The following is a 24,735-nucleotide window of genomic DNA, read 5'->3' on the forward strand; positions in this document are numbered from 1 at the left end:
CCATAGTACAGCAGACCGCGCGTGCTGCACAATACGGCGTGGGAGGCGAGATCAAGCTGATCAAGGCACAAGTAATCCGGTGGGGGTGGGTTGGGAGTCAGCGACGCGAACACAACACAAACTATACCGCTGCGACAGGACGGCAATGTAGGTAGAGCAGGTTAATCCATGGGCATTCGCAGCAAGAGTGTGGTGGGACTCCGAAGATCTTTCACGCCTATGACCGCAGTGGACGGACACACTGCCACCAACAACACGCCACAGTCGCCGGAGGCGCTGAGGAATGCAGAGTGCGTGGTAGGAGTCGCCCTTTGCCTTGAAATTCGTTGCCGCGAACAAGGCCTGGAAGAGCGCCGTTATGGCGTAGGGCCGAGAAGCTTCGCAAAGGACTTGCGATGCGCCGCGCGCCGCTGCATCAGTTCCAAAAGGTACTATTTGGGCACGCCGAAGTGCGCAGGAAAGCTGCCATGAATCCGTAGCTACGAAGTTCACGACAGCCCAGTGATGAGAGCAAGAGCTGCCACACGCTGGGGCTTGCGCGCGAGCGGCTAGGCGCTGCGCGAATACGTGTGCGCAAGATGGATTCCGTCCAGCGAGGAAGCCTGGCGGGAGACGGGAGGCCCATTACTGGGACTGCTGACAGTTGGAGATACCTGCAGGGACCGCCGCACCGTGTTGAAGTTGGAAACAGTACAGAAGACGGGCACGTTGGTGACCGCCGCTTCCGGCGGCACGATGAAAAGGCAGACCGCCGTCGCCTGCCTTTCTGCAGCATGGAGCCGACGGCCCACGAGAGAGAGATATAACTTGCAAGAGTGGCAGATCGGGCTAGTTGGTATTTTTCCATAATGCGATACAGCGCGAATAAAGACGGGGACGAAGCGAGACAAGTCTTGTCTCGCTTCGTCCCCGTCTTTATTCGCGCTGTATCGCATTAGAGAGAGAGATGCGGGGTTAACTGCGCTTCCTTCGGCCGTTCGAACGAAACTGTTGGATCTCTCAAAACGGCGAGTGCAAGGGCGAAACCCTCTCTTCCCGCAGCTTTTGGAGTGAGGGAGAAAGGATAGGAAACGAGGAGCAAATTTGTATTTTTTGTTGAAAACCATTGGTCCTAAAAACGTTCTCCCCAGTTACTTTTCACCCGACCGCGGCGGCTGCGTTTTTATGGAGGAAAAACGCTAATTCGCCCGTGTGCTGTGCGATGTCAGTGCACGTTAAAGATCCCCAGGTGGTCGAAATTATTCCGGAGCCCTCCACTACCGCACCTATTTCTTCATTTTTTTCTTTCGCTCCCTCCTTTATCCCTTCCCTTACGGCGCGGTTCAGGTGTCCAACGATATATAAGACAAATACTGTGCCATTTCCTTTCCCCAAAAAACCAATTATTATTATATTATTATTACTTTTCTTGAACTAAAATGCCGATTTCTCTTTCACCTTAACACCCACGAAAAAACGTTTCTAGACAATTAGTGGGCACACTACCCTTTTGCTAAGGTGTTTCTGGGTCCAAGCTGCCTCTACGGCCTGGAAATGTTCGATAAATGTTGTACTGGGACTGGGTCATTCCACCCTTTCTGGGCGCACATGGGGTGGTACGTTGTTTGCTGGGCACATCACAACAACGCAGACGCAAAGATACGTATCTTCGAAAATGCAGGTCTGAAGCTACGCATTTTTAATGCTTACACACGGCCGGTGTTTGTGCATTCATCCAATATAAATCGGTGCTGCTACACACTGCATAGACATAATCTAAAGCGTCAGTGAATATTGGTGGACTTCGCTGGATCGAAAATTTTGCAGGGACCGAGCACTAGAACACCAAAACACTAACACGTGTTACACACTATCAACATCATCATTTTCAGTCAGGCGACGCCCACTGCAGGACAAAAATCTCTCCCACACCTCTCCTGCCCTGTGCTCTTTATTAATTTGCAACCGTTGTCGCACATTACGTGCTATGCCGAAAAACAATAGCGCCGGACATCCGCGAAAATGATTTGCATCGCAGACTTTAAAATTACTATTTTTTGTCACTAAATACGCGTGCATCTGACATGGCGCAAAATAGAAATGTTGATTTTCGTAGGGTATACGGCAGTCTCTCACCTATCTGCCACAGTGCTCTGGAGTGCTATATAGCGAAAAAATTAGAACATAAAATTCTTCCCTTTCAAGTAGCCTTGAAACTTGCATTCACCAGGCAATAAAGTCGCGGCGTGTGCATAACTCAGAGGAGTTTTAGATCTGAAACTTGCTAATATATACAAAAAGCGCAATAAAGAAAATTTTCCAGCATTTCCGCAGCCCATATCGTGCTTCTGAAACTTCTCTCAGAAAACACCTTTACCTAAATTACCACAATCTTTATCTCTGTCGATTGCGCACGAACAGTGTCTTAAAGAGGATTTTCTGGAAAATGCAGTGCTAGGTGAAATTTACTTTTAACGGAGCGTCAGTGTGCCGAAAAATATTGAAGAATATGCAAGAGCAACGTAAATCTTAGGCTAATAAAAACTCTGCCGTATTGAGGAGGACGGAGTGCGCTTTGACTGTTCATGCCGCAAGCGCTCACATTTAGTGCTTTCATTGCTCGAACGAGGTGATAAACATGGCTCGTGGTAGAGTCACGCATGTCGCATCATTTTCAAGCTATTGCGTTAAATAATACAGGGTGAAAAAAAGTGCAATCTTAGTGTAAGGCAGCAGCGCACAGCAAATGACGAAGGAGAGACATGGGAGCGGACAAGCGCTTGTCCCGCGTCTCTCCTTGTTGCTTCGCTCTGCCGCTTTCGCTGGTGATTCACCAACTACCCGCACCAAGATGATGCAACCGGAACCAAGATTACGCAATACTAGGCGCGCTCACGTGTGCCAGAGAAAACATCGGCCGGGCGAGCGCGCGATGACCTGTGAAGCGAGCCGTGCGCAGCCTGCGAAGCGTGCCGTGCGCAGCGCGCACAGCCGGCTCGCTAGGATAGTCGAGGAGTAAAACGCGAGAGTGAAGGAGAGGGTCGCTACTTCTATTTACTTCTATTAAGCTTTATGCGTCTTCTGTCAAAGGTATTTTGGAACAAAACTTTTCAAACAAATTACAAAAAGAAGAAATAGCAGTCTTAATACATAAGCATAGATGGCGCGACACTCACATTCGTGCGGCAAAGTTGAACGCGTGGCCGGAGTGACTGGGTCAACTAAGCATTGGAAGTAGTTGCGCGCGTTACTGGCAGTAAATGAGCAAGTGTTTCGCCGTAGCGGTCGTGGTGAGGCGGTCGTGCTCACGTGCGGGCTGCCGATTGTATCGACCTGTTGTCTTGCTTTAGGTAAGTGGGGGCCCTTTTAAATTGCATGTTGATTTGCCTTCAGAGTTTGGTTGCGGTTTTGTAAATGACAGCAAACGGCCAAGGATTCGCGCGTTTATTTTGTAGCATTACGTTCCGTAGATACATCTCTCTGAACAATCATGCTGTGTAGCTGTCAAGGTAGTACCTCGCGGCCGCTGTCGAGACAGTGCTGCCGTTTTAGCGGTTAGAGTACCTGAGAGCACCTTGGTTGTATTCACTGTTTGCAGAGTGCGGTGAGGAGCTAGTTGGTAGGATATTATGGGAACAATGAATAACTGCGCGAAAAGGACGGAACAAGAGAGAAGTGCCACACGATACAAGCGCTTCTCTCTTGCCCCGTACTTTTGGCGCAGTTATTTGCCTTCCGAGTTTGGCTGCGGTTTTATTTTTTAGCAGTACGTTCTGTAGATATATCTGAATGATCATGCGGTGTAGCTGTCAGGTTACCTTGCGGCCGCTGTCGAGATATTGCTGCCGTTTTAGCGGTTGGGATACCTGTCAGCACCTTGGTTGTATTCATTGCCTGTCCGTAAGGCGTATTTTTGTGTTTTTGCAACGGAATGAGTGCTCATGGGTGGATTAGAAGCTCAATCCCCATTATTGTGCATATCTCTGCGCTTCTGAAGTTGGTGCACAATCGTAGATGGTGCAAATGCCTGTGATAGTTTGCTTAAATTACAAGAACATCGAGGTGACTGATTGCGAGACTGTTAATGGAGTGCGAGTTGCGAAGGAACCGAGCGTACATCGCGTCGCCTGCCGCAGTAGTTTGCATGCAACAAACAGCTCTGGTCAACCGGTCGTGAAGACGTCGATGATTGTCATTTGTGGACGTGCAGAGATGTAAGAACGGGCGGTCAATTTTATGTTTGAAGCTCTTCAAAAGTAACTCAAGCAGCAGGATGAGCATACCTTGGGCATGACTGTAGTCATGAGCCTACAGCGACGTCCACCGTACCTTTAATGAGAATCGTCTGGGTCCGTCGGATGTACCTTTAGACACTTCGAAATTGAAAAGCTCTTAAGCATTGCCAACCTCAGTGATTTGAAAATTAAAGCGAATGCTCTGGCAAAAGTAGCTATAGGCGCTCCTAAATGTTGTGGCACTCAATTGATTCAAATTTTAAATGTCTGTGGCCCTAGAAGTTGCTCTAAGCGGCTAAGCACTTGTGATATAGTGAATCCTGGAATGTTTAGAGATTAGTAAATGCTGCTCCAGAGCCTCTAGCGGTCACTTTTAGCAATGGTGCTACATTCTTGTCAGTCACCCCACATAAAGGGGGGTCACCCCACATAAAGGCCACGGAAAGGGATGTTTGAGCTTGGCTTTAAAATGCTTGCACTATGTAGAGTACAGGCCACCGAGCGTCCACGCCGCCTACGAGACCTCCAAAGCGAGCGGGAAATTTACAATACATTTTTAAAAAACTACCGTTTTCTCCTCGCGGCGACGCCGGGTGCTGGGCTTTCGCGCGAAAACCGGGCATACGACGTCACGTCTTGCAAATGACGTCAGCAGCTGGAGGTTAGGGGGGTGAGACAGAGCGGCCCGGGTGGTGTGGTCTTTCTCTGTTGGACAATAAAAGTTTTCAACAACAACAACATCATTAAAACTCCTTGATAATATGAAAGTACCGCCAACCATTGAACTTTGCCGCCGCTGCGCGACCTCCTCTCCTTCTCCTCGCCCCTTCTCGCCCCTTCCCGGAGGGTCGGCTCTCCGCCCGATTTCCTGAGCGACGATTGGTCTCCCTACCGTTGCCCTTGGAAATTTGCCGGTCCGGCGTATTGCTTGTGTTTTAATTTTTCCTCCGCTTCGTTTTTCTCCTTCGCTCGGCGAGCGAATATTACAGCGCCGTGCTTTTATTGCAACGTGCAAGCGCTATGGCGTGCTGTTGCGCGTACAACAGCAGCAAGCGGCCTGATGATGGTTATGCGGTATTAATGATACCATATATATTCTCGTTGGGGGATTTTCACGTTGTTGAGGTCGGTGCTTTGTGGTGTCTCCCCTCGTGTCCGTGTTCGTCTTTGCGCTGTGAATGTAAGCATGGAATACCAACTCGCCCGGCAACTCATTTTAAGGATTAACCACGACGTCATAAAAAATGGTTGACACCGTTTGTTGGAAGGCATCATTCGAGGTTTGTTTGCTGCTCGTTTTTAGGTTATTTTGCATGCGAGGCCAGAACGGAACGAATCTCAAAAGCATCCGCGCATTGCATCTTCTCTGAAAATAGCGACTGGGCTCAAAACGTGCTAGTCCTTGCACCTGTAGCGTCGTCTTTATAACAACAAATAGGCAATTTTTAACAGACAGTCTTTTAACCTAAGATCCCATTGTCCATTAACTTTCGCTTGCATGAAACTGCTGCATAGATGTACAAAGTGATATTGATTTGGGCTATGACATACACCACTGTTGTATTTCCTTGAGCATGTTTTTCTCAACTGTCATCAATACTGCATATCACATATATGTACACTAGCGTGGATGCTGAATATTATGCGATACTGCCGTCTGTTACGTGTATCTTGTCAATCAAGGTTCTTTTGCGTGGGCAAAAATAAATCATCCTGCTGACCATGCTCCCATTTTCTTTAATGATACATTTTAGGTGACGCCTAATCAAAATACCAGCTTTAGATCCCCTACTACATACTGGAACGAAATTTCAGTGTCAAGTATAATATTACATTATCGAGAGGCATTCATCTTGCCTGAAGATAACAATGCGTTCTCTCATAGGTATACCGAGTATATTCTTACGTTTCCTTGGCACCAGTGCCTAATAGTGTTCGATGAATGGTTGTCCGCGCTTCTTGATCGCATTGTAAGTGCACAATTAAATGCAAAAGCAAAGAAAAACATTTCGAAGCTGTTCGTGTTAAGCCTATTTAGAATGTTAGCTCTGTTTTTGTGAGTTTTTTCTTTAAGTTTGGCCAGCTAGCATAACGCGTTTATGCTTGCCCTTAGTTTTCCATCTATAGTGCAGATTTAGGATTTAACTGCAGTTAAATATTCAGCACTAATTAATTCTAGCCGATAACTAGTACACCTCATTTGCACTGAACCTAAGCTTTCGAAAGGTATATGACTCGATACTACAATGCAAAGGGTGGTTTTGATTGCATATAGCTCAATAACGCTAATTAATAGGTATCGTAAACTAATTCAGAGCATTTGCATTCATCCTAAGCTTTTCAACGGTATATGACTTTAGCAAGGTGGAAAGTTGGGCTGGTTGGTGCATGATTTTGTGGCAGGAACAGCGCAGCACGAGACAAAGCGTCGTCTCTCCTGTCCCTTCTTTGTCTCGTGCTGCGCTGTTCCTGTCGCAAGGTATACGACTTCATCGTCTAGCTCATTGTTTGGTTTTGTAGCAAATTAACTAATTAACGCAGATTAATGTGGATCGCTGACTAGCACGGTGCCATTACAGTTGGCCTAAGTTTTCCAACTGTATATGACAATGCTGCAGTGCAAATTTGGGTTTTAATTGCAATTTACTAAATATAAATTAATTTGGCTTCCACTAAATTAGTCATAATAAGTATATAATTAACCAGTGATCCAAATTCACGGTTTACCACGTGACATATACTATGGCTAGACTCATAGCTTGACAGTAGCAAAACAGACTAAGTCCCGCTTTGACCTTCTCTGATCTTGAAGTTCAGAGCACCAGCCCGGGTCGTTTTCCGAAGTTTTACTGCGGCGGCAGAGTTCACGCTCTAAAGAAACAAACACAGACAAAGTTAGAGGCAGTACTAAATCAGGAGCACTAACTAAAACACCTTATCATGTGGCTTAAATGTCTGCAGTACCGAGCTCTCCTGAAGGCTTTGTTTACGTCAGTATTCCCCATTCACACAGTTCTAAGAAACCATTCTCTTCATGAACATTACTTTCGGCATTCTAAATGTTTTTCCTGCAATTTTTCAAAGATTTTGTGCACTCCTGGAGCGCAGAGCTGGCCCAAAAACACGCGCTTCGCTCACTGCTGTGGTCGGCCGGCGGGCGCCAAGGAGAAAAAGCGTGTCGTGCGAAGAGCTCACAGGCGCTGCGCGAGGAGAATCGAGGAGGAAAGCGCGGCGCGGAGGAGAGTGTCGCTACTTTCAAATTATCAAGGGGCTTTAGTTATCATTGATTCACAGCGCCAAATTCTTTCAAACGTCACGCGCGGCTGCTCCGCGCGCGCCGCAGCTGGAGAAGGTAGGGGAGGGGCCGAGTGAGTGGGGCCGGCTGAGGAGCGCCGCCGTTTTGGCGTGCGAGAGGAGAGGGAAAAGCGCGAAGACGCGGAAGCTCAAATTTTGTCTGCATATAACTCAGCTTCCACAAATAATTCTTGCTGCGGAATAGTTATGAACCGTCGTCTTTTAACATTGCAGGCGTCGCACCTTTATGGCCGCCGAGGTGGCTGAGTGGTTATGACGCTCGGCTGCAGGCCCGAAAGATGCGGGTTCGATTCCGGCTGCAGCAGTCGAATTTCGATCGATGGAGGTGAAAGTCTAGAGGCCTTTGTACTCTGCGATCTCGGTGCACGTTAAAGAACCCCAGGTGGTCGAAATTCCCGGAACCCTTCACTACGGTGTCTCTCATAGCCTTAGTCGCTTTGGGACGTAAAACCCCCATACACCATGCCATAAACGAAACCAACCATCGCACCTTTATTGAGGCTCCTTTCTGGGTCCCTTTATGCTAATTAACTTGCTTTCTAATGCTAAGTTAATATTAAGAAGCACAAAAATGGGCACACATGAAAATTATGGTGGTCTCTGTTTATATTTCTTGATATGCAGCAACACGAGCCATTTCATGAATGCCCCGGTGCACCTGACGGAACATGGAAATGTCCACTGATCCTGCACAAAAGCATCGTATGTATAAGGTTTCTGAAACTGCAGCAGGTTTTCTCTAATTTTACGAAGTACTGTTAACTATGTTATTACTTTAATAAGTATACATTGAATACATGTCTACTGCTGTAGTGTAAGTGTTGTATTGAGAAATTTATGTACTGCATTGTCTCAGAGGAAAAATTCAAATTGTCTGCAAATTTTTTTTGAATTTGTTGATAGCAATTTTCATGATTGTGTCAGATTGTAATGGCAATGAACATGCGTTATCCAAGAAGTGAAGTTCGGGGCCCGTAGATCACCCTCTGGTCAAAAACCTTTTGCTTGAGGAATTATGAGACAAACATGCTCCCGCTTGCTCAGAATGTCTCATTAACAACAGACTTGCAGCCCTTGTCACCAAACAAGTTGGTCATGCTTCTCCCACCTGTGCACCCTTCCACTCCCTGCTCATGATTTGTAACAAATTGTGCTGTTCAAGGATATTATACAATTACACCTTGTGCCAGTTCCTTGTATGTGCTAACACTGCCATATCTTTGTCTTCTGGCACAGCTTCCCATTTACAGCATCAGTGGACTGTCATGCACTTGAATGCCTTAAATCTATACTATTTGCAAGGTGTTCTGCTTTATCTTTGCGCAAAAGTAAAGGACTGGGTGGTTGATCTCGAGCTGCAGATGTCTTTTATCATATTCTCTCTTTCTAATGGTTGGTGCCTGCCACTTGGTGTTGCCAGAATTTCAGAATTATGGGGTCTTGCTTTTAAAAAAGCCATGTATGTCCATGCATGCATAGAGGCCTGCTCCTGGCCCGTTCCACAAGTAGGCCTGGGTTTAGTAAAATAAGTTGAACCTGTGCCAGTGCAGGTCATTAGGTTATTAGCATGTTAAAGCAAACAAGACTATAGCCCATTTTTTGTTTGCAGCTTTTACTATAGTACGCTTCAGCAACACAAATGAAGTGGAGGAAATGCCTTCATCGTGGGTTCATGTTGGGGTGTTTCTCTGTCCATCGAGCTACTCTGCTACTCATCTGAAGAAAGCGATAGCACACTCTGAGCAGCCACATACATCATTCAAGTGGCATCAAATAGTTGTCGTCAGTGCTGCAAGTAAGTTTATGTAAAAATATCACGAAGATGGTGAAGGCACATGATTATTTGCATCCACATATGGCCCAAAATTTGTTTTGAGAGCAAAGACCGTTGGATAACTTTTACATTAATAATTAAATCTGCATGTATCGTAGCACCTTAAAGTATTTGTAGTAGGGTATATTGTAAGCATTTCTTTTGTGAGCTCAGTATTTCACAAATTCGAGTAAAGCCGCAATATCCGAATTTTGGGCACAGCTGACATGATAGTCCCCTTAGTGCTTGTATGACTCAAATTATATGTGGGGCTCATTTTATTTTGGAGGTGTGTGTGATTCTCGAAAATTAAGTTGTCTGCAGTAAGCGTACCTTTCAGATAAGCTGTGGCTTTGGCTTTTTTTGTTGTTGACAGGCTCTTATCTGCGTGCTCGAAAGAAGGCACGTCTAGCAAAGAAACAAATTATATGTGTACTACTGATGGTGAGTGAGGCCGTGGAAAACGATGACGGCGGTGTAGGACCCTGTCAAGCTCCACTAAACGGTATGCATGGCACTATGTGGAGGCTAGGGGTGCTAGGCACCACCTGAATAAAATCTGCCACTTCAGTCTTGGAGGGAATTTTTTCTGCGGGCAAACACCTTAAATGTATCGATTGTCCATTCTTTTGTAGCTGGCAGGTTACTGTTTGAAGCTCTTAGTCTTTTGTGAGGAACAGTGCCATGCAGGCATTGTAACAGCCAAAAATTTTACTCCATCTCCTCCTGCGCTACCCTACAGCAGATATTCTAGCGCCGTTCCTGCATTAACACCAGTAGTACTGACTCATCAATATGAGTTTTCTGCTTGGCATGAAGTGTTGTGATAGTGCAATAATGTAGTGACTTCTGCTACGGCATCTTGTAGGTAAATTTTGAGGCATTTACTCTACAAATAACTTGTTTTCTAGCAGTTTGCTGTAATAAATTGCTGTAAACTGAACCATTCAAAGATGTGATTGTTAGAGGTGCAAACAGCTTATTTGCTATGTACGCGCATTCACATTGCTTGTGTAACACTGCTGTTTTAATAATGTGGAGCCTTGCAACCGTATTCCCTAGCTTGCCACTTTGAGGACATTTAGATTGTAACATTGTTTACCACACCCTGAGGCCCTTGAGGTGCACTTTCTCGCACCTTTAGTTAAACATAAGCACTGACCAGTTCACTGTGCCATATGCTTCTGACCACTTTTGTTTGCAGGCCACAGCCTGCATCAAGCCTTGATGAAGAAAATTGTGAGCATGGTTCGCCTCTTGGAACACCACCTTCATTTGTGCATGAAAGGTTTGTAGTCATTTTATATCTTTTCTGTAGAGTGCATTTCTTGTGCAGGACAAGGTAAAGCTACAGCTGTCTTTCAAATCAGTATAATGGGTACCATGTGCAAAAGTGAATCCCCATGCTTATTGAACTTCACATTACCTTTATCCAGACACCAGGCTACGCCTGCACCTAGCAGCACCACTGCTATTGTTACTCCTGCGCCAAGTGCCTCTGCTATGCCCCTTCCTGCGCATACTCCCTGCATCACACAAGTGCCCAGTGCCGCTGCTATGCCTACCACAGCCCCAGAACCTGTTGCTAGCTTCCAAAACCTAGTTCCAGGATCCAGCAGCACATTTCATGGACCATCAACATATGACAGGTATTGGTAAGGTGTCTATGTCTTCATTGAGTAATTACTTTATTTACAGCAGTATCTCTGGGACCTTCCACACCACTACACACCATGCAAAGACTTCAATGTGAGCTCACTGGCCTTTATTTGCAGCCTAAAAATTTTGCTAGGACTATATTTTGGGAAAACAGCACCAGGAAATTCAGAAGTGGTCAGCTTAATACATTCACTGCATCGTGGGTCACTGGTAGGTCATGTCATGCTTTTTACACTGTGTAGTTGTGCTTACTGGGTTCCACGAAGAATGCATGCGACAGATGTTATACTGAGGTTCTCCTCCTTAGCCTTCACAATAAGCACAGGTAAATGACTTGAACTGCTGGTGATCCATGATGCAGTGAATCTGTTAAGGTGAGCTATTTTTTGGTTGCTTTTAAAATTTTAAGTTCATATTGTTGAACAATGTTCCCCAGCCATTGGATGCTTCTGGAGCTTGAGTGTATATCTGAAGGACTACGGCTCACGTCTTTTTGTAATAACTTTTTCAATGCATGTTCAATTGATCAGGACTGCAGGCCATGTTCCTGGTTACTATGAAATGGAAGGGCAATCGATGCAAAACAGGTATGTATTTTTATCTTTTGTATGGCTTAGTAGAGATTAACAAGCTTCTATGCAAGTAGAGTCAAGCTGCATTTACAGGTGCTTATACAAGGCCAGAGCCATATATGTAAGATGACAATGCATGTTGACAATGCATAATGACTTGGCATACCAGCCAAGTTTATTTAATGTTGTCTACTCATGAACAGGAATGCAAGTTGGTTGCCAGAGCCATTCTTCATGTTGGGCCCATGTGGCACAAATATCCAAACAGAGTAAGTTCTGTTTCGATAATTTCATTTCATGTCCACATTCTGTGACCCGTTCTGTACTGAAAATGCAGGTTCATGAGCCAGCAGCAGCAGCAGCCCTTGCACACAGTGCAAGGTTTCACTTCCATATTTTGACATCCTTTTTATTCACTTGCAAGATTTTCATACCTGCTTCCTAAGTCAGCTTGGTGGCTTGCAGACCATGTTCTTGTTTTTCTAATTTTCAGGGAAAGGCCCACACCTCTTACACAGCTGGAGGCAATTAGGCCACCTATGACGTCCACTTTGAATCTCCGCTCACGTCAGCACGAGCAAGGCATGATATGCCTATGAATTCTTCCTAGTTCACACAAACTTTACAGTGTAGCAACTCAGTTCCGTACATGGTGTAATGCTGAATATCCAAATGCCAGCATGCTCGTAGGATTTTCATTTGAAGGTCTTATTGTCATCATTTTGGGGAATTCAGGGCCTTAATTGCAGAGTACTGCATGTGGTTAGTTAATGTACTTAATGCCATAGTAATGGGGTGTGTGATGTGCAGAAGGCAATTGACCTCACTCTATTTTCTTCATGGAGGTGCTACTGCTATTATTGTGCACTGACATCACACAGCACACGGGCGCCTTAGCGTTTTGCCTCCATCAAAACGCAGAACCCAACCATGGTGGCTGCGTTTTGATGGAGGCAAAATGCTAAGGCGCCTGTGTGCTGTGCGACGTCAGTGCACGTTAAAGATCCCCAGGTGGTCGAAATTATTTCGGAGCCTTCCACTACGGCACCTCTTTTTTCCTTTTTTCTTTCACTCCCTGCTTTTTCCCTTCCCTTACGGCGCAGTTCAGGTGTCCGACGATATATGAGACAGATACTGCGCCATTTCCTTTCCCCCAAAACAAGTTATTATTATTATTGTTATTATTATTATTGCTGTAAGCCCGCACACATGTTGGGCTTATCGAAACTCAGTGAATTTGCTTTGGCAATTAAATTTGTCAGGTGACCATGGACATAAAAATTATTGTAATTTAAAACGTTTTGTGATGGTAAAGGTTTCAAAAACAGAATTTGAAGAAAACATTTTCTCCTGTGCATTTAGAAATTCAGTGTGCTTTGAGCTCCAATACTTTAGCTGCTTTTTTCATGTTGCGGGTTAACCAGTGTTTAACTGTATTGTATTGTGTTTTCTCAGTTGTAACTGTGTGTTGTAATTTGAGATTTGTGTATAAATCGGTAAAATTTTCTTTTCATCTTTGCAAAGTACAAGTACGGATTAACCCTAAAGAGCTGCAGCTATTGACAGCTTTGTCAGGCAACTGCGTGTACACGGTGACAATGGAAACACGTAGACATATAAACTTGCGTCGCGTGGCATAGAAAGTCAATTAGATACCTATGGGCTTAGTGTCGAGGAGTGCATATTATTTTTTTATTTGCACAGAAGGGGTGGTCTAAAAATACTGTTGCTGCGGCTTCTTTCTAGTCAGCCTGTGGCAGGCGGCGACACTAATTCGCTCTCGTTTTCAGTCGTAAGTTCCCTCTCATCATGAACATCGCCGGATTAAAAAAGCTTAACGCCTTTATTCGCGTTTCCACATCGAAAGAAGCCTGTGAGTCCATTGACTGCTATGGTACCCGGTTTGTTTTCGTTCGCTTATGTCGTTTGAGAACTTTTCATGTAGAGCTGTCTAGGCTGTCCAGTTGAACGACTGCATCAGTGAGAAAATATAGCGCTCGCTATATTTGCCTTCAGAATGACATTTCAAACTTTGTCAGTCATCTTCAAAGCACTCGCCAACTGTAAATGAATGGCTGCCACTATGAGTAGACTATGAAACTGAAAAAATTGTTCAGAAGTTTTGTTACACGTGTCTCACTCGCACCTGGTGCTCCAAGCCGAAGGTGACACGTGCCCCACCCCGTATTGCGGTGCTTTAAATATACATCTCCTTTGAAATGATGTTTCAGACTTTAAGAATCTGTTCTAAGGTATATTCAGCTTTTCTTTACGAAGGGGCATCTTCAGTGCACTGTGAAATCATAAAACTGGTTAGAAAAATTTTTTTGGCATGTATTCCTATAGGGTGCTGTTATGATCCGGATGCACTCCAGATTAAGTGGATTAAGGCGCAAACTCCCTCGACCAGGGTGATCACGGCACCGGCGGCGACAGAGGTAGCGTCAAGTGGCTTGTCCGCACTCGGGTCGCCGGACATAGTGATGCTGTTGAAAGGTTGTGCTGGGGATTTTAATTGAAACATGGCTGTGACCTCGACAGAGGTCCCATGTTTCGGACAGCAGGCGGGGTAGTACAAAGAGGTTCATTCATCTCCTGGGAATCGACGTGCCATTCCTTCCCCACAGAGGCACCGACCGGAATGGATTGGTGACGTCGACGCGACAGTGTTCCCCTTTCCATCGACCGAGCTGTGGGAGAGTATCAGCACCACCTCCTGCCGTGGGCGTTACCACATTGGGCCTCTTCGATTATCCGTTTCTGGCTGCCTGCTGGCTGACTGTGGGTTGCAAGAATGCGGAGCCAGGCACTGGATTTTCTCGACTGCCCTTCGCACTTCCGGTGGCTGCCCAGAACGTGTTTGTTTTTCTGTTTTTTATTATTGTGGCAGTGTATCTACTGGCTGGATGAGCGATTTCAGGCTGCCACCGGGCAGCCAGACTTGCCAGGACGATTTTGTGCTGGCAGTGCTCTGGCAACCAGCAGACGACGGAGAGGTGGCATAATAGCGGGAAGTGGTTGTGGCCATTTTTATAAAGACTAGAAGGACCACGGCTCTTTGTGCGATGTTTTGCGCGATGCAGGCGCTTTTTTTGGCTAGACCATGGTTCATATCGTCTGTGCCGCCAGCAGCGGCCACCTTTTGTAGTAGTTCTCGCTGTTCATTTATTTGTTTTGTATACATGTGTGTGATCCAAGTTCAATCGTCTCACTGCCCCTGAAGCACAAATTTTCGCTTCATATTACGATCGCATATATACAGACAAAATATTTCTGCAGTTAATTTTGTGCGCCCAGCTGATATTGCGATGGTGTTCGAGGCCTTTCACGAGAGGGGCTGCAGATTCCTGCTCCCAATACATGCATATTTGGATGTGCTGAACGTGTTCAGCGAATTGTAACATTGATATGGCAACGTGTGGTATTGGCTGCGTTCCGCACCGTGGAAATTCAGATATGCTTTGAGAAATGCTTGATTTATTGAAACATGTCCTTTATTAAAAGCGCTCATGAGCACATTGCTCGAGGCATCTATGCGGGCATATATGTGGCCACACAGATTTTACGTTACAGCAGCCGAGGTGCACTGATTGTGTCGTTGTCAACTGTTGTACAGCTTGATGCTCAGGCATTCTGCCACAAATGCTTAAAACATCTGAGAAATACCATATGCATGTATCTCCCCGTGTTTGGCTAGTTAAAGAAGTAAAGAAAATTTTCCAGGCGGATCATCATGCAAGCAAATGTGCTGCCGACCTGCAAGGCAGGATTGTAGCACCTTTCATTCGAGTGCTAGCCTGTTTTACATGCAGATACAGGTAAAGCTGTATTACATACAGGTACGATATGCAGCTAAATTTGTACAGTACATCTATTTGCTGTAGATGAGCGTTCAACCAGCTGATATGTGCAATCCTTGCCGGCAGCAAAAGATAGTGGCTGACAGACTACATTTGAACAGAACGTATCCTGATTATTTCTGATTACAGCCTGGGAAATGAGATTTCGGCAATTTTGTGTTTTGCTCGTTTCAAGCTAAGGCTTGTGTTCAGCAGGCATCAGTGGCACAAGGTGTCAAACATGATAGATGTTCAAGGTAGAGGACCTCCTCGAAATTTTGTAAGGACTGGGCATTGCAGTATACCCCACTAAAACAAGAGAAGCGATTTTTGGCATTATGCGGGTGGAGGAGGTGACAGTCGAGGAGGCAGACAACACTTTGGAAATGAGTCTGGAGTGAAGGCTCCGCGAGGAGAAAGAGCAAGAAAGGCAAAAACCGCGAGGAACGAGAAAGAATGGCAAGCCAATTGTTGCAAGAGATGCGCTGAGCTAGAAAAACTGCACGAACAGCTGCAGGAGCTCATACCTAAAGTTCAGTTGCTGAAATTGGAAAAAGCGAAAGCTCATTTGAGAAGTTTTCGAAGAGGAGAGTTTTACAACTTTCCTTGCTAATTTCAAGCAACTTTGCACTGAGGAGGAGGTAGACCAGGGCTGCTGGTTTAAGATGTTGCTGACCATCCTCCCAGGTGATGTCAGCGGTGTATTAGTGCACCTGACTGATGAAGAGGTCAACAACTATGAGACGGCGATAAGAGCTCTTTACGGGTATTTTGCCATTCGTGGAGAAGCACACTTTAAAGTATGAAGTGATGGAAGCGGGCAGCGCTCCCATCTGAGTGTCATACGACCAGCCTAGGAACCCCACTTGGTCAACTAGGGACAGCCGTTGCTTAGGAGTGTAACGAAAGGGCAGGTTTAGGACTAGTAAGGAACACCAGTTCGGCAGCTGCAGAGGCAGCACTCGTCGATTTAGAAGCTGAGAAAAAGAGTAGCAGCTACCCCATCAAAAACAAAGCCGAGCGACCTGCTTCGTTAGCGAGCACTGATAACGCGAACAAAGGCAAAGTGCCCGTCTCTAGCCCTGAAGCAGAGGCTGCTTTGACAAGTGAGGCTGATGCTTTCTTTCAAGAAGAGAGTAGTGAGTTCGCAGGTCAGTGCAGTAAAGGATACAAAAGAGACCCACCTTCGATGTGGCTGGCGAACAATAGTAGCCAAGTTTAGGAAACAATGCTTTGCTGTAAAAGAGTGGCAGCGAGTCACTTGAATGCACTGCTGAAACCTCGGTCCAGAACGCAACGTTGATAAAAGAGCATGGTTCAGATCAAGTTGCGGGACAGGGAGTTGCATCATGGGGTTGGATAGCAAGCCTCAGGAGAGCAAGTTGTTAGGTTCAGCAGAAAGTAACATGTAGTCGAGACAATTTTGGGGTACGATGTTTAGTGACTCATCGAAAGCATGAGCCAATAGTTAGAATTCAAGTGGGAAATGTGGCTCGGTGCTGTGTCAAAGAGCAGATGTGAAGGGTGAGGGCACTGGGAGAAAGGGAGGCACGCAGGACAGAACAGCCAGCGCAGTGTCCAGGAGGCTGTGGGCAAGGATAGCGAAGCCATGTGGTAGTTTCGAGAGAAAGGACAAAGTACGGGCCCAAAACATTGTAAGGCCGAAGTCCGGTCAACAGTGTAATCGTCTGAGACTTACCGCGTCTCTCCAGATGCAATAAGCACTGCACTAAGGCCAAACTGACTAGACGGGTTCAGAAAAAGTGAAAGCCACCTGCCCTGTTGTGGCGACATTGCAGGAGTTCTTGCACGGCAAGTGAAACTCAGCGAGCCACAGAGTAGCATGCACTGCCCGCCGGTCAAAATACCAGAATATATATGAATACATACAAGCATTTCTTTCATGCTGCCCAGGTGTTGGGGACGTGCGGCCGGGGTGCAGAACAAATAATTGTCACATGGCGTCTGGAGCTCGCAGGTGTCAACGCGCACTTAAGACCTTCGGTATTTGCCTTGTCGTGGATGCTGAAGCCTGTCTGGGACCGCACAGGGTGCGGCTCACGAACAGACTACCTCTTCCAAGAACTGTGCTGGAGCCTTGCTTTGCAGCATGCACTTGTACATGGGTTTAGCTGCGAATTGTGGGTGTGCCCGTTGACGAGCCGAAGTACAGGTAAGTAATGGCCCTGTGTGGCGTAGTTTCTTGCGTTGGCACTACGAGATTACTTCGAGCTTTAAATTTGCTAGCTTTGTTATGTGGCTTTGCAAGTGAGGTTGCCTGCAGTATTTGTTAGTTGCTAGTGTCTGCTAACACGGAAGCACAACCAAAGCCTCCCTTGGACATTGTAGCTAAGGTAGCTCATGAGAGCTCCTAGAGATTTGCAGTATGTTGCTGCTTCTGAACCGTCTACATCTGCTCACTTGATTTTACATTGTCGGCATTCTCATTCGCTCTTACTTGTATATTATGTAAATAGTACTGTAGAGTTTTCCTTGTCTTTTTTATAATGCAGTTTCCGTTCTTCCTCGTCCCTTCTCCGGCCCGGCTACGCTATCGGAATCTCAACAGCACCGTTCTCCTTGGGATGCAAAACTGGAAAACTCGCTGCTGGTGGCGCTGAACACAGCGTGGACTGTGGAGGCACCTGGCAGTCGCAAGGTTCCTATAAGCGAGTGGCAAGTCGATCTGCTGTATTAGCATTAAAGAGGGTAGCACGGCACCCTGTGTAGCAAACGACAGGACACTGGAAAGAGGTTAATTGGGATTGATATGGCTGGATATATACCTTAGACATTTTTTTGCTTCTAACATGTCTTGGTCCAAACACATCAATCTAGCTTGCAGTTAAGCACTTCAGAGAGTCTGGTATCTACGGCGTGCATTACACACAGTACCATGCCATACAAAAACTTTTAGCTTACAAAACTAATCAGACTGCCTATCATATACAGCTCTGTTGTTTCGAACTTATATCAACAATTGCACTGCAAGAAAATTGAATCTGTCCAAAAGAATGCAATTCATTTTATCTAACATTGCCACGATAAAACATTTTGACCCCTCTATAATCTTGGCACACTATCTCCAACCCCCCTTTCAAGGCGCAGGTACTCTGAGTGCCTCAGGCATATATACATGTTCATTAACTCTCTGCACCTCATAGCAGTGAGAAGCCGTTAATTTTTCTACTTCATTATCAACTAGGTGCCATCATAGTTTAAATATTTTTCCACTTTACGCATGCACTGATACATGTAAATACAGCTTCTTCCCACATACCGTCGAAAGCTGGAACTGCCTGCCATGTGAAATTTTCTTGCACTTCGATATTTTTGGCTGCCATTGAATGCCATTAACACCTATGCTTTCTTCGTTTTATGTTGCATCTTGTATGTTCTTGTATGTATATACACATGCATGAGTCAACATATATACACAACTGCTTACCATGTATCTTATATCCCCACTCTTGCAATATCCCCTTTGTGGCTGCAGTATGTATAAATAAATAAATATGAATAAGTCGGCAATGAAACTGCCTACATTCATGAGTGCTGCACAGAATTTCTCAATGACAAGAAACTCTGCCTACATTCATGACTGCTGTACAGAATTTTTCAGTGACAAGAGAGTAGTGAAATCTAAAGTCTGACGAAAACTCGTCTGGTCGGGTAGAAGATTCATGACTGAAGAAAAAAAAAATGAACGCCAACCAAAAGGTTGTTGTTTAAAACGAAGACGTTTCGGCTTCCGTACGGAAGCCTTGATCATGTTGATGGCGTTCCTTTTTTTTTCTTCAGTCATGAACAAGAGAGTAGTGTGTCATTGAAATGTTTCTTCTTAAGAAGGCTAATCACGCCCTAAAGAAGACAGCACGGCACCCAGTGTAACAATCTGGATGTTTAAAAGAGATGAATTTTGATTAGTATGGTCGTATACGACTAAGTCTGAGATGAATCTGCCCACATTCTTAACTGCTGCTCAGATATTTTCTGTTAAGAGAAAGCAATCTGTCAAAGCGTTTATTGTTACTTCAGAAGGCTAATCTCACTAAAGAAACAGTGTGGCACCCTGTGTAACAGTGGATGGGTCATTTGAAAGAGATGAATTTTGACTGGTATGTTTGGATAGCACTATGGCCGCAGTGCAACTGGTCGCATTCATGACCGCTGGACAATTTTTATGTGAAGAAGCAGTCTGTTAAAATGTTTACTTAAGAAAGCTGGTCACATGACTTTACAATGAGGTCAAAAGTCTTGATGCCCTTAATTGTTCAACACAGTAGAATTTCAGATAGCTAATTTTGTTAATGGTGGGATTGTTCAGTGGAGTAATGCGGCACCCTAAAGATAACATTTCTAAGTTGTACCCTACTACAGTGCACATAAATTGCACAGGCCTTTCGAAGAAGTTTGCATCTGAATTAAAGGGACCCAGAAAGGTGGTCTCGATAAAGGTGCCATATGTCTGGGATGTTAAAAGATGATGGTTCATAATTATCCCCCTTCAAGAATTATTTTAATGTGTTTTGTTTAAGCTGAGTTATATGCAGACAAAATTTGAACTTCCGCATCTTCACGCCCTACCCTCTCCTTGCACGCCAAATCTGTGGCGCTCCTCCGCTGGCCCCACTCACTCGACACTTCCCCTACCTCCACCAGATGTGGAGCGTGCGGAGTGGCCGCGGTGGCACGTGACTTCTGAAAGAATTTGGCGCTGTGAACCAATGATTACCTCGGGCTGCTGACGTCATTTGCAAGACGTGACGTCATCTGCCAGGTTCTCGTGCAAAAGGCCAACACGGCGAGGTGCGAAAGCGGGAATTTAAAAAATTATTGTGAATTTCCCCCTTGCTTTTGACGTCCCGTACGCGGCATGAACGGTCGGTGGCCTGTACTCTGCATAGTGCAAACATTTTAAAGCCAAGTATTGTAAATTTCCCCCTCGCTTTTGACATCCCGTACGCAGCATGAATGCTCGGTGACCTGTACTCTACATAGTGCAAACATTTTAAAGCCAAGCTCGAACACCCTTTTCTGTGGCCTTTAAACAATTGATGTTTTGCTTTAAGGCCGGAAAACTGTAATAAATAATTATGCAGTTGCCTTCATTTGATCATGTCTTCTGTGTTTTGTAGCCCATGCTGTTGAGTAGCTGTCTAAAACTGCTGTTGAGGATAGAAATTAATTGCCTCAAAGTGTGCCATAAAGCTTCATTTTCTACGCTCAAGCAGCTTTGAGGGGATGCTTGTTGGAGATAGTGGATAATAGTTAAAATAGCTTGAGTCATTACTTTATTCGAAGATTGGTCTTGTTATTGCTTTTTTATTGCTTATGAGCCATGTGTGGCGCAAAAGAACTGCGATAAAACTGCTGCTTCCTCATTTCACTTCACTATAACGCTAAACCCAGGCTGCCTCGAGTGATGGAATGACAACAAATGCATCAACAATGATTATATTGCAGTTCTGTCATGCCTCACGTGACATGCACACGTTGACGTCAGTCATCGTTCAGCTGTTGAAACTGAAGAAGCATGACGGAACAACTTGACTATAAATTAGTTATTGGCCTTAGGCAAATATGTGATTTATACATAGTAGTCTCTTCTACATAATTGTAGAGAAGAAAATGTGCCCTCAAAACTATGTGTTTATACTTCTTTAACAGAATATTGTGGTTTGCAGCCTTGCAGTTCTTATTCTTATCAACTTTTTTGCTCCGTTTCATTTTGCAGGCATCGAAACGAATATTGGCAACCAATGAGTACACAAGCTGCCCAAAGGACCATCTTCTGAAACCAATGCTTCCAGCATATTGAAGGCTGAACTGCTTGATGTTCATAATGTAAAATAGCATAGCCAGTGATCTCAAACTGGTGTCGTTGAACAAAATGGGACGATCAGACCCTGCCTTGTTAAAGCCTGGAACACTACTTCATCGTTGCAGCAACCAGCCATGGTGTCTCAGTGGTTATATGGTGCTCGGCTGCTGACTCGAAAGACAGAGGTGCAATCCTAGCTGCTGTGGTCGCATTTTGATGGAGGAAAAATGCTAAGGGGCCATGTAATGTGTGATGTCAGTACATGTTGAAACCCAGGAGGTCAAAATTACCTGGAGCCTTCCCCTATGACATCCCTGGTAGCCTGAGTTGCTGTCGGATTTAAATCTTATAAACCAACCATCATTCCAACGTGAACAATGGATATCGTGAAACGTTCTATAAGTGGAATTATGCATGATTTCTAAGGAAACATTGTGATCCAGCAGACCGCAACACAAGTTGCAGACACAAGCTAAAGCGTGCAAAGCAAAAAATAAACTGCAGCAGAAAAAGTGCATGTGTTTGTGTGGCTGTGCCTTTTGTGCATCATACTCTGTCTTGCTTTTTGTGCTGTAGTTTGCCAGTTTTGCTTTTCAGTTTCTATTGTGGATCTGTCACCCTTTGGAGCTTCCATGTCTCATTGTTTCATGGCTTATTTTTTTCTCTACATTTCTGCACAGCATTAGTAATACCTTTTGGTGTGCTGTCAGATGATGTGGGGCGATTTTACTCACTTCTGGTTTATCTGATGTCCACAGGAAATTCTAGTTCTGATCCTATTTGCTGTTGGGTAATATCTATCTAGTCTGGTTCATTGTGATTTGCTATTAATGATTCATGCTTATCCTAAGTGCTATGTACTGGTGACTGCTGACAGAATTGGCTTTTTCCTTGTGGTTTTCAGTGTGATCATTTTCATTCTGCATTTTTTTCGTCAGACCACCAGGCCTTATTGTGCTAGATTTATTAGAGTTTCGCCTGAGTAATTTTTTGCTTTGCTTTATTAGACAGATGGAATACACTCATTTCGCCAGTGTACTGAGTCACTAATGAAAGCTTACAGACATTACGTTATTCATGAAAAACCCTTGGCAAGGCATGGAAGATCTCCATGAAGCCAGGCATTATAAGAGCATTTGTCTAAGTTGCTCTGACTCTTAAGCTGGCTAGAGTATGCTCACTGCTCTGAGTAATTGTTTGAAAGTTAAAACATTCTCCATCCAGCTCCATTGAAATTTATAAATACTAGGAAATTTCGTTTAAGAACTCATCTCTTTGTTTTGATGCTCAACCCATCGAACTTGAAATAAACTTTTTACGTTAAATGTGTAATATTGCCACCACCAAATTAGTTATAACACGCATGGTCTCGTATTTTTCTGAAAACACCCCGCCTTGGTGCAGGCCTGTTCACAGCTGATCTCAAGCTCGGGGTGCTGTCTGGGGATAACATGAGCCAGCAGCTGCACCAGTCCCCCCATTGCAATCAGAGTTTCACGAATAAAAACCACCTAGAGCAGCACCTTCTCACTGAAACGGATCACCATCCCTATAAGTGTAACCATTGCGGGAGCAGCTTTGCTCAAAAGGTCACCCTGCTGCACCACTTTCGTGCCCACACGGGTGAGCGTCCATACTACTGTGACCACTGTGACAGCAGCTTTTCTGAAAAGGTCCAGCTGAACCGACACCTTTGTGCCCACACGGGTGAGCGACCATACAAGTGTGACCACTGTGACAGCAGCTTTGCTCAAAGGGTCGCCCTGGTGCACCATCTTCGCACCCACACGAGTGAGCGACCATACAAGTGTGACCACTGTGACTGCAGCTTTTCTCAAAAAGGTCAGCTGAACCGACAACTTCGCATCCACACGGGTGAGCAACCATACAAGTGTGACTACTGTGACAGCAGCTTTTCTCGAAAGTCCCACCTGAATCAACACCTTCGTACCCACACGGGTGAGCGACCATACAAGTGTGACCACTGTAACTGCAGCTTTGGTCAAAAGGTCACCCTGGTGTACCACCTTCGCACCCACACTGGTGGGCGTCCGTACAAGTGTGACCACTGTGACGGCAGCTTTTCTCAAAAGGGCCAGCTGAATCAACACCTTCGTGCCCACACGGGTGGACGACCATACAAGTGTGACCACTGTGATAGCAGCTTTTCTCGAAAGGGCCAGCTGAACCGACACCTTCGCATCCACATGGGTGAGCGACCATACAAGTGTGACCACTGTGACAGCAGCTTTTCTCGAAAGTCCCACCTGGATCAACACCTTCATACCTACGCGGGTGAGCATCCATAGAAATGTGACCACGGCGACGGCAGCTTTGCTCAAAAGGACAGTGGTGAAACACCTTCGCACCCACATGTTTGAGAAACCATTCCAGTGCTATTTCTGCCCTATGGCCTTTAGACACAGTACAACCCTTGCTAAGCACTTGCAAGCCCATAAGAGTGAAAGGCCTTATCAGTGTCAGTTCTGCAGAATATTTAAAGAAAAACAGTTTCAAAATGCCATGAGAACAGCACACTTTAAAAACCACAGTTCGTCAAAGTTTTGGTAGCTTTTCCCAACACTACATGTTAAACACACTGCTTGCTAACTTGCCACACTTTTTAATTTGCCTTGGGAAAAAAATGCAAATTTACATGCCTTCAAAGTACTACTGCACAGAGCAATCCTTCGGTGTCTTTCACTCCTCCATAAGAAACCTGAACATACCAAGCTGGTAATGTCATGAATGAGACTGAAATGGTGGAATGTGCAGATGTGATCATGTCATTTTATTAGTTTCAGTGCATGTAATCATGTGTGAATTGTGGTTGCAGTGTTTTGCCTTAGCAAATAAATTGACTTACATGAGAGCTATTCTGAGTTCTGCGAGTGTAATGACACCAGAGGAGCATGCTGTTTCATTATTCTTTCTATGCTTGTGTTGCGGCTGTATTATTGGGACTCAAGAGCTGAGAAGCAAAGCTTAGCCACCTGATGATAATCATTGTTTGCTTTTGTATGCAGGTGCTTAGAGTTTTCTCTCGGTTCAAGTTTTTAAAAATGAAGCATTTACTGCACTAGATTCCTGTGCATTATGTGTTGTCGAATAATTCTCTGTCGTTGCATGCGGCATATTTTTATTACAAATTGCATTGTCTGTCTTAACAAACATACTTTATAGATTTGAAGGCAAGCAATGAGCTCACTGTCTCGACAGTAGTCCTCATTCCGTTTGACTGCGGCGATTTCAGGGTATTTCAGCATTTTTATAGCAAGCCTCTGTATAATACACTCTGCTTATGGACAGTCAAGTGAACCTGCTGACTGCATTTCTCAGGGCGCCATTGACATAAAAATTACGTGAATTTATAAATAGCTTGTGTAGTTGCATTTTTTAATAACCAGTGAGGTTGAAGAAATATATACTCCAGTATTAGATTTAGCTGTGTTGTGAGCATTAATACTTTTGAAAACAGAGCTGCCAACCAGAAAAAGCT

General features: G+C 45.0%; 2 protein-coding genes and 1 long non-coding RNA gene across 3 annotated transcripts; all 3 read left to right on the forward strand.

Annotated features, from left to right (window-relative positions):
• Nucleotides 1-3,214: 3,214 nt before the first annotated feature.
• Nucleotides 3,215-10,630, forward strand: LOC144110678 (uncharacterized). The gene is made up of 3 exons (XR_013309897.1): nt 3,215-3,329; nt 8,154-8,231; nt 10,547-10,630. It is a non-coding gene; the product is annotated as an uncharacterized LOC144110678 (long non-coding RNA).
• Nucleotides 10,631-10,782: 152 nt separating this feature from the next.
• On the forward strand, nt 10,783-15,094 carry LOC144110377 (uncharacterized). Its single transcript, XM_077643231.1, has 5 exons — nt 10,783-10,991; nt 11,041-11,091; nt 11,532-11,588; nt 11,777-11,842; nt 14,201-15,094. The coding sequence occupies exons 1-5, from the start codon at nt 10,846-10,848 to the stop codon at nt 14,481-14,483; spliced, it is 603 nt and encodes a 200-aa protein (XP_077499357.1). The 5' UTR covers nt 10,783-10,845; the 3' UTR covers nt 14,484-15,094.
• Nucleotides 15,095-21,153: 6,059 nt separating this feature from the next.
• LOC144109447 (uncharacterized) lies at nt 21,154-24,180 on the forward strand. Its single transcript, XM_077642240.1, has one exon. It carries the CDS (start codon nt 22,688-22,690, stop codon nt 23,543-23,545), a length of 858 nt encoding a protein of 285 aa, XP_077498366.1. The 5' UTR covers nt 21,154-22,687; the 3' UTR covers nt 23,546-24,180.
• The last annotated feature ends 555 nt before the right edge of the window (nt 24,181-24,735 follow it).

The sequence above is a fragment of the Amblyomma americanum genome, chromosome 11, assembly GCF_052857255.1.
Source record: "Amblyomma americanum isolate KBUSLIRL-KWMA chromosome 11, ASM5285725v1, whole genome shotgun sequence".
Taxonomy (NCBI): Eukaryota; Metazoa; Arthropoda; class Arachnida; order Ixodida; family Ixodidae; genus Amblyomma; species Amblyomma americanum.

Bases quoted from the DNA above. Each gene is read 5' to 3' on its own strand.
- LOC144109447 (XM_077642240.1), top strand. From the start codon at position 22,688: ATGAGCCAGCAGCTGCACCAGTCCCCCCATTGCAATCAGAGTTTCACG.
- LOC144110377 (XM_077643231.1), top strand. From the start codon at position 10,846: ATGCCCCTTCCTGCGCATACTCCCTGCATCACACAAGTGCCCAGTGCC. The intron at 11,589-11,776 runs GTATGTATTTTT...ACTCATGAACAG, and splicing joins GGGCAATCGATGCAAAACAG to GAATGCAAGTTGGTTGCCAG. The intron at 11,843-14,200 runs GTAAGTTCTGTT...CCTTCCCCACAG, and splicing joins GGCACAAATATCCAAACAGA to AGGCACCGACCGGAATGGAT.